The sequence below is a fragment of the Sinohyriopsis cumingii genome, chromosome 14 (assembly GCF_028554795.1).
Source record: "Sinohyriopsis cumingii isolate HCF-2022 chromosome 14, ASM2855479v2, whole genome shotgun sequence".
NCBI lineage: Eukaryota > Metazoa > Mollusca > Bivalvia > Unionida > Unionidae > Sinohyriopsis > Sinohyriopsis cumingii.
Genome location: NC_142974.1, coordinates 12,743,481 through 12,752,823, shown reverse-complemented (window position 1 = coordinate 12,752,823; position 9,343 = coordinate 12,743,481). Strand labels below are relative to the sequence as shown.

Here is a 9,343-nt window from a genome sequence, read left to right as displayed (position 1 = left end):
TAATTCTAATATGAAATCCCAATCCTAATGAAACAGATGAACACATGTTCCGGATTTTTCGGCATTGATCATTTTCTGTTTGCTGTATGCCGTAAGTCCGTATTTTAAGGGTAATTTTCATAAGACTAATGGCAAAATCATAAGGGCTGTAAGGTCTGATACTCTACATGGCATTTAGACATGTAAACTTTAAAGAAAATGTCTAAAGCAGACTGGTCATCACTAACCAGTCTGACATTACCATAGTAACAAGCAACAAATTGGAATTCATGGAATGCTTTCAATATATACATTTTTAAATGCTTTTGATTTAAATTTTTAAGCAAACAATTATTTTCCTATAAAGTTATGTAATGGTCTTTATATTTTTCCTAATGGTGGCATCAGTAATATAAATGTGAAGGAACTTTAAGCTTGAATAAATTCGTAACAGACATACAGACAGGGTCCAATAAGTTACATGGGAAAACGCTTTACCTACCACCAGACCTGTTTACCCATATATTTTCTTGTCAGTATTTTAAGCAATGTCAGTCAGTATTTTAAGATGGCAGTCAGTATTTTCATTCAGTGTCTCTAACATCACAACACAGCACACGTCACCTGTGAAACTGCTCACAAATAGTAGACACTATCAATACACTATAATTACCATTATTTACTATTGCACAACATGCAGACTATATAATATTCTATAAATAAGTCTTAGTTTGTAAAGACGCTGGTATTCAGGCAATTCTGTGTATCAAGGCAAAATCGTCAGAAATTAAACACCACTGACTTTAATGAAGGCTTTAGTTAGTCTATGGGTTTTTAATGGCTATATAATAGGCACTCTTTATCCTATCCAGCTGGTCATCTGTCAACTCTTTGGTAAAATTCTTTGCTTTTGATTTCAGGACCAATAAAGCCTCAATGGTCTGATTAGCTAGTGAGGATCTCTGATCAGTAACATTTTTCCTAACACAGCTGAAAATGCGTTCACAAGCAGCACTGCTATGAGGCACAGTGAGTAAGCTCAGCATGACATCACACAAAGACTGGAGATCAGGTTCCTTGGCAGAAACAGCAATCCAAAATTCATCAATTCTGTTTTTCAAACACATTGAGATGTCCGTTGATTGGTACCGGCAAAACTGCTCTATGATGGTATCAGCAGTTACACTTGGTGGTAACAAGCATGGAAATCTTTTCAGAAAGTAATGTAAATTTATTGATTTTGCTGTTACTTGATTCCTAGGATCCACAACACAAATGTGTTGAAGCAGGGGGTCTTGTAGTGGCAGCTTCACCAAAAGATAGGCACAGATTGCTTCAAAGTAAGCCCTCACCGAGGAATAAAAGTCTGTTATTCTGCTCTTTCGCAGATGATTTTCTTCTGCTTTGCCCAGGAAATCTCTTGCTTCTCCTCCAATTAAAAGGTCTTCATCATCCTTTTGTTTCTGTCGATCTTTGAAACGGACCTCCTCCACAGTATGATTCAAAATAGCATCTGGCTTAATAAAACGGCTGTATAGATCAGTTAAGAGATTACACAGCAATGGCCGCACCTCATGGATCATGGGGTCCTCTGCTTGTAATTTCAAAAGGACTTTTTCAAATGCCTTGATGGTATAGCTGAGAAATAAACAATACAGCCTGTTTGTCGGAGAACGAACGAACTGGAAAATAACATCAACCTTCTGTGCAGAGTAGCCCCTCTCTTCAGATTTTCCTGGTTTTTTCTTCTTCTGTTCTTCATGGAAGAAATGCTTCAATGGATCCCAATTTTCAAGCAGTCTTGCAAGGCATCTGAAAAACAAGAAGGCAAAAAATTTGAGAAACTGCATAAATTAATATATTTATAAATTTATTCTGACCAGAAATTGACATTAAGGGCATTGACTATATAGTAGATTAACTATTTAAACAATGTACATGTAGCTGAAACATGGAAATGATTATTACAGTGTAAATGAATTGATGGCATATAACTAATGAAACTACAAAGATTCTGATCAGGAAGTCAACAAATCGGAACCTTTCATTACATTCAAAACCTCAACGACAGTTTGCTAACAAATATTATTGCGAATAGTAATCCATCAGTGTCATACCTTCCAATGCTCAGCCATCTGGTTCTTCCATGCTTGAGCATCTTTTTTTGTTCGACGTCATATAGTCCCTGAAGTTCTTTCAGATTTGACTGCCGGACAGTACTTTTTTTAAAGAAGTAAAAGATGTCTACCAGGACTTCATCAACTGGTGGCAGGCACTCTGCACCTCTTTTTGCTGCAAGATGAACTAGGTGAAGGGTGCAGGCAGACAAGAAGACTTCAGGCTGTTCCTTCTCCACAAAGGATAAAACTCCTTTCTTCTTCCCAGTCATTACATTGGCATTGTCAGATCCAAATGAGATGTAATTCTTCCATGGAATCCCACGGATGAAAAGCTCTTTGTGCACAAGATCAAAGATCTTTTCACCTGAAAAAGACATATACATAAACAATCAGAATGCAAATGGTGGAAAAGATAATAAAGAAAAATAACTTTAAAGAAATTTTGACACTTAATATTCTCAAAATCAATACAGAGAAGAACGATGAAATTGTTTTGAACAGAAATAACGAAATACCATATCAAGGGAACAAGATACTAATGTTGTAAAATGAAGCACATAAAGCCTATACCTTGTAACAAAATGTTCAGTCCAATCTTTAGTTTTATAGATAATGATTTAAAGAAACTAGCAAGACAACCTATCATTATCAATAATCCTGATCTGAGCAGGTGTCCTTTGAAAGGCATCACCATCTCCTCCCTGAAAAGTAGTTTTAAAAACATGTAACTAAAAAATTTCTCACCAGTAGCAGAACCTTCACATACAGGTAGTGCCAATAGCTCTGAGCTGACCTGTCCTAATTCTGACTGCTTGGTTCGAACCACAAGAGGAAACTGTGTCTTGTCACCTTCATTGCTTCCATCAGTGGCAATGCTGAATGGGAACTTTATCATGCGTGCAGTTAGGTCACTCATCTGAATTGTTGACATTTCCTTTATAACAGCAGTTGCTTTGTTGCGACAGCACCTCATTCCTAAAGAACGCCAGCAATAACATTACAAAATGGAAACCACTGGCAGAAAGTTTATATTATGAAGCCTATTATTTACCAAAAAAACCAAAGCATTTCAGATATTATTCTAATATCTGCAAACTAATTAACTAAGGACAGAGTATAGCTAAGATACATACAACTGTAATAACGTGCATAACCTGAATTTTTTAATATATTTAACATTTACACCGAGATCATTGCATTTAGTATCTACATCTATGAAATTCTATCCTATTTTGATAATTTTTTATAGTCAATACTATTTATGGAAATATTTAATGTTTAAACAAGTTTAGCAACTTTCATGCATCTAGCAAACACAGCAGTATGGGGGGGGGGGCGGCGATTCTTTGACCTTAAACTGTGATTGTTTAGTTTCCGTTTTAATTTTTATTTTAAAAAACTATTTTTAAAAAAAACAAGTTTGGATCTGATATGAAAGGAAAAAGAACCCACATCGGTCTAAGGACAATGTGTCAATCTGAAGTTATAAGATTAAGAGTGTGCATCTGTGTTTGTGTGTGTGTGTGAGAGAGAGAGAGAGAGAGAGAGAGAGAGAGAGAGAGAGAGAGAGAGAGAGAGATTGTTTCTAAGTACCTTGTGCAATTCTGGAATCTGGGAACATATTTTTCATTGCTTCCGTTAACTTGTCGGCTGTGCTCAATGACAAATTCATATTTACGATAATCTCACATAAAATCGCCTCAGCACGGGTTATTTGCTTTTGAAATATGTGTTGATCACTGACTTCCTTTCCCTTCATCATCGACAGAATATTTCTATTTCCCTTCACTAATGATGCCAATTTCGCATGATTTTCGGATTCCACATGCCGTGAACAGTCATTCCTTCCACCATGTGCGCAGGAAAAATCAACGTTGCAAACAGTGCAAAGCACAAAATGTTCTCCTTTGGACGATGGTTTCAGGCATGGCCACAGAGTATGATAAACTGGAAGAAAATGCTGTTTTCTATGTTTCGACTTTGCATTTTCATCATCAGAATCCTGCTGAAACTTTCTTGTCGGCGGCATTTTCTTTGTTTAAATAACCGGATGTTGAGAATGTTAAAATCAGTGATGTGGCGCAAATTGCGGACACGGACACGGACCAAAGAGACGAGACAACGAAACGAACCGGAATTTAAAAAAACGTAAAAAATAATTTAAAAAAATAAAAAAAATAAATGCAACCTCAAATCGTATTTTCAGATCAATGACCGTAGGACCGTACGGATGGGCCTTATTCCGTACAAATACGGTAAAATACGGATGGGTAAACAGGTCTGTACCACTAGTATATATAATAATTGTTATGATACAGACACAAAATATATTGGAAATTATGTCATATATATTCAGCTGTTCCTATAATATTAATACATGCATATCACACCAAACACTTAATTAGAAAGTCTGATGCTGGCTTTAATTGACTTTCTTTCTTGCACTTTGTGCTCTGGTGTATATTATATTTTAAGCTGTAATTATTTTTATTGTTCATCATACGAACTATTTCAGCATGCTGCAACACATTAGTGAATCTAAGAACTGAAGTATTAGCATGCCAACATTCAAACAGTACTTTGAAATAAACTTGTTCCTGTAAGTACTAACAGTAAATGCAAATAATACAATTGAAGACATTGCTATTCTGAATACCAGGCAACTCTTAAAATTAATATTTTTAAAAATATCATATAAAGGTTAACAATTAAATACTGCCCTAACCTTGATATTGCAATTAGCCATATGTCACAGCCAACTGATAATGCTTTGAAGATACATTTCCACTTAAATAAATGGAATTTCTTTGAATCTTGTAAAGATTTCTGGCTTGAGAACAGCAAATATCATGTAGCTATGTTTTTTCCTACATACTTATTAATCCATTAGCAAAATGGAGGAATAAGTCTCAATAGGTTTTCTTACTTTTCTAAATTTAAAGTTACATTAACCCACTGAGGATCGAGACCTCGGGATATGTCCACTAATCAAGACAACTAGGTAGACACATATATACCAATCAGATGAAATTTTTTATCATGCACATGCAGTCTGATGTCATTGTAATTAACATGCATTCATTCATGATTTCAATTTTAAACCTGATATTGTGCGAGCTAAGGAGACCCGAACATCTCTATAATAGATTATATAGATACAATTTTGACATTGCTTTCTCAATACAATATAAAAATTCAATGAAGAGTCTGTACAGTGAAGTCGAATTACTATTGTTGTGGGTTTAGTGCCATTTTTCCGCACATGATAAGCTATACATGACAGCCAGTATTTACTGATTATTATTTGTTATTATGAATAATTTATACATACATACAATGTTAAATTAAACTTTCTTATCAGAACTACTTGGTAAGTACTATCTCGAGAGAAGTAATTTGATCACAATTTACTCACTTAATTGTGAAATGTCCCTTCTGAACTTTAAACAGGAGACCAGCACTATTTATGTTGTTATTTTGTTGTTATAGGGTTTAACGCCATTTTTCAGCACAAGATAGGCTATACATGGCGGCCAGTATTAATGGTGGAGGAAGAACCTGGGAAAACCAGGAAAGAACCACCGACCCACGAGAAGCTACCGGCAAGCTTTCTCACATATCCACATTGGCCGAGCCCTAGACTCGAACACACGCAGACAGAGGTGAGATGGCAGTGATCCGTGACGGAGAGCGCTTTAGACCACTCGGCCACTCGGGGCCCCCACTATTTATGTAAGACTTGAATACAATTCTTTCAATAACATGATAGAATATAAACTTTATACAATTATTATAGAAACTCATCATCTTAAATTAACTGACTGGAACCACTCGGATTTAAAATCTCAAAGCTGCTTGGGAAGAAAATTTAAATATCTGTAGCTTTGATCTATGAATTATAAAGATAGTGGTTTATAACCAGTTCATGAGGTGGCAACCATTTTTAAAAAAACAACACAAGATTATGACAACTTTTGCAATGCATACTGACCATAAAAAAGTACATTTCTATATTTAATGGGTCTATTCAATGTGAAGATAAAATTAAATTGGATAATAGCTGTCAATCATTGGCTTTAGTAAATTAAGACATTATATATACTTCTGAATAGATAAATACTGCTTGGATATGAATGGTCAAGTGAATTTTGAATAAAAACTAAAATATTGCCTTTCTCTTGTAAAAATTTAAAATTTATCACTATATCATAAATTTATCAGTAAACAAGAAAAAAAATCAATAAATGTAATAATTAATACAACAGACAAAAAAATTCCATTACAGAAGAATGAGTCTAATTCTGACTATGGCTTGTTAACCATGCTTGTGTTGGCATTCAAAATCAACTAATACTAAGGAACAAGAAATAAAAGAAAAAAGTATACAAACACAGTGTATTCATTTCTGCATTGTTGTAAAAAATGACTTTAGAACCATTTGCATCTCTCCAACACTAAGTTGATTATTCTCTAGAAACAGCAACATGTTGATTGTAAATACACTATAACAACATATTAACATAATGAATATAATAACAATAATAATAATAATGATGACTTTGCATAGCGCCTAATCTTTAGAAGCTCTAAGTGCTTTACAACATTAAACAAAACCTATAAGATAAAAAACATACGATTACAAAAACAAACACTATGAAATTAGAAAACAAAAAAACATGCTGAGAATATTTAGGTAGGAAACATTAGGTCTTTAAGTTTGTTCTTGCAGTCGAAATAAGTGAGTTTTGAGAGCACTCCTGAATGTGATTACTGTGTTTTTGTGTCTAAGTTCAGTGGGCAATTCATTCCACATTGCTGGGCCCTGGCATGCAAAAGAATGCTGTCCATATGACTTTGTTTTCATACTGGGAATAATGAGTATACGATTGTCAGAAGAGGAACATAAGTATCTTGCTGGTGTGTACACATGGGTGAGGTCAGATAGGTATGTTAGTCTTGAGCCAGACAGTGAAACGTAGCACAGAGAACAAATTTTGTGTTTGATCCTGGATCAAATGGATAGCCAGTGTAGGGTACAGAGCAACGGGAAGGTGTGCTCTGATCATGGTACTCTAAGTATGATCTGAGCAGCTGTGTTTTGAACTTTCTGAAGTTTTTGGAGCAGATATTGAGATGAACCAGACAGAATTGAGTTACAATAGTCCAGTGTTGAAAGTACTAATGAACACACAAGTTTTTGTACTGATTGTGTGAATTTAATGTTGGTGTTGCTGATATGCATGTTTGAGGCAAAGGATGTGAATGAGAAAGCCTTTGTGTTATAATCAGAATGGCCTCACTTTTATCATCATTCATCTGCAGCTTGTTAGATCAACTTCAGTTGGGTGGCTAGATATGAATATTTGGGTGTCATCAGCGTACAATTGGTGAGACACTGGATGATGATCTATGACACCTGAGAGTGACTGAGTATATAGACTGAAGAGAACAGGCCCAAGAACAGACCCCTATGGAACACCACAACATAGATCAACTGAGCTGGAGTGTATTCCATTTGCAGATACAATTTGTGTCCTGTTGACCAAGTAGGACTTGAACCACAGTAAGGCTATATCATGAATGCCAACTACATGCTGGAGACGGTGAAGTAATATATCATGGTCTATTGTGTCAAATGCTGCAGACAAATCAAGGAGGGTGAGGACTAATCTTTGCACTATCCAAAGCAGAGAGAATGTCATTAACTACTTTTAGAAGAGTAATTTCAGTACTGTGGCAAGGGCGATATGCAGATTGTACATTGCTCAAAAGACTGTTTGAATTTAGATGAGATACAAGCTGGGATAGAACAACCTTTTCTAAGAATTTTTATATGAATGGGAGATTAGAAACTGGGCGGTAGTTCTTTAAATCATTATGGTCTAGTGTTAGTTTCTTCAGCAGAGGCTTTACAATGACAGTTTTGAAAAATGATGGGAATTCCCCTGATGAGAGAGAGGTATTAATAACATGAGTTAGTGAAGGCAATACTGGATCTAAGCACTCAAGCAACAGTGACCTTGGAATAGGATCAAGGTCACATGACTTTGGTGCACTCTTCATCATGACTGTACGTACAAAATCCATACAGGTTCAAAGGCTGCTAATGGTTGCCGCTCAAATTCAAATTTTTATATGAATGGGAGATTAGAAACTGGGCGGTAGTTCTTTAAATCATTATGGTCTAGTGTTAGTTTCTTCAGCAGAGGCTTTACAATGACAGTTTTGAAAAATGATGGGAATTCCCCTGATGAGAGAGAGGTATTAATAACATGAGTTAGTGAAGGCAATACTGGATCTAAGCACTCAAGCAACAGTGACCTTGGAATTGGATCAAGGTCACATGACTTTGGTGCACTCTTCATCATGACTGTACGTACAAAATCCATACAGGTTCAAAGGCTGCTAATGGTTGCCGCTCAAATTCTGTATCCCATTTGTACGGTGACGAGTCAATTTAAATTGTGGTGTCAAGCTTATCTCTAATGGTTTGTACTTTGTCACAAAAAATTTGCAAATATGTCCGGAAGGTCGACTGGAGAGAAGGTAGTTGGAAGTGGTGTAAATTTGTTCCTTGACATTAGCTTGTTAGTAATCTCGAGGAGCTCTTTGCAGCTGCAACTTTCCATGATCTTAGTAGCGTAGTGGGCTGATTTCGCTGCATGGACTATATTTGTGACATTCTTCTTAGCGGATTCATAGATCTGCTTATGAACAGTGAGTCTGGTGGAAAGCCAAAGCCTCTCAGCTTTACGGTGGTCTCTTTTAGCAATGCGAAGTTGGTCCATAACACTGCTATACCATGGAGAACACTTTGAATTGATACTCTGCACTTGGTAGCTGGGGCATGTTTGTCGAGCAATGAACGCAGGCAGTTATCAAGTTGTTCTGCTGTAGGAGGTAAGCAAGTTGTTAGGTTTGCTTGAATGTCATGCATTAGTTTGGTTCTATTTATCATATGGATGTTTCTCTTAGTAGCAGATAAAGGTGGAGGGTTAGGGACTGATACGTCAAGATGGCATATAATGCAGAGGTGATCTGATGCAAGGTCATGAGATACCAGGAAGGACTGTAGATTGTTATCATCAGGTCTATGAAGAATCCAGTCTAAAATGTGACAATGTTTATGGGTGGGTCAGTTAACTGACTGTTTGAGGTTAAAAACATTAACGGAATCTATGAGTTTTGATGTGTTTGGGTTTCCAGGACAGTCAAAGTGAAAGTTGAAATTTAAAAGAATAGTC

The 9,343-nt window shown here is 36.0% G+C and overlaps 1 protein-coding gene across 1 annotated transcript; it reads right to left on the bottom strand.

Moving 5' to 3' along the window:
• Positions 1-486: 486 nt before the first annotated feature.
• LOC149783270 (zinc finger protein 862-like) lies at positions 487-3,825 on the bottom strand. Its single transcript, XM_089931499.1, has 4 exons — positions 3,693-3,825; positions 2,844-3,074; positions 2,097-2,463; positions 487-1,791 (listed from the first exon to the last, which is right to left on the bottom strand). Exons 1-4 carry the CDS (start codon positions 3,769-3,771, stop codon positions 804-806), a joined length of 1,665 nt encoding a protein of 554 aa, XP_089787625.1. The 5' UTR covers positions 3,772-3,825; the 3' UTR covers positions 487-803.
• Positions 3,826-9,343: the final 5,518 nt, after the last annotated feature.

Coding starts and splice junctions, on each gene's coding strand:
- LOC149783270 (XM_089931499.1), bottom strand. CDS start 3,771: ATGAATTTGTCATTGAGCACAGCCGACAAGTTAACGGAAGCAATGAAA. Junction 3,075..3,692: donor AGATTCCAGAATTGCACAAG/GTACTTAGAAAC, acceptor GGCGTTCTTTAG/GAATGAGGTGCTGTCGCAAC. Junction 1,792..2,096: donor AGATGGCTGAGCATTGGAAG/GTATGACACTGA, acceptor CTTGTTTTTCAG/ATGCCTTGCAAGACTGCTTG.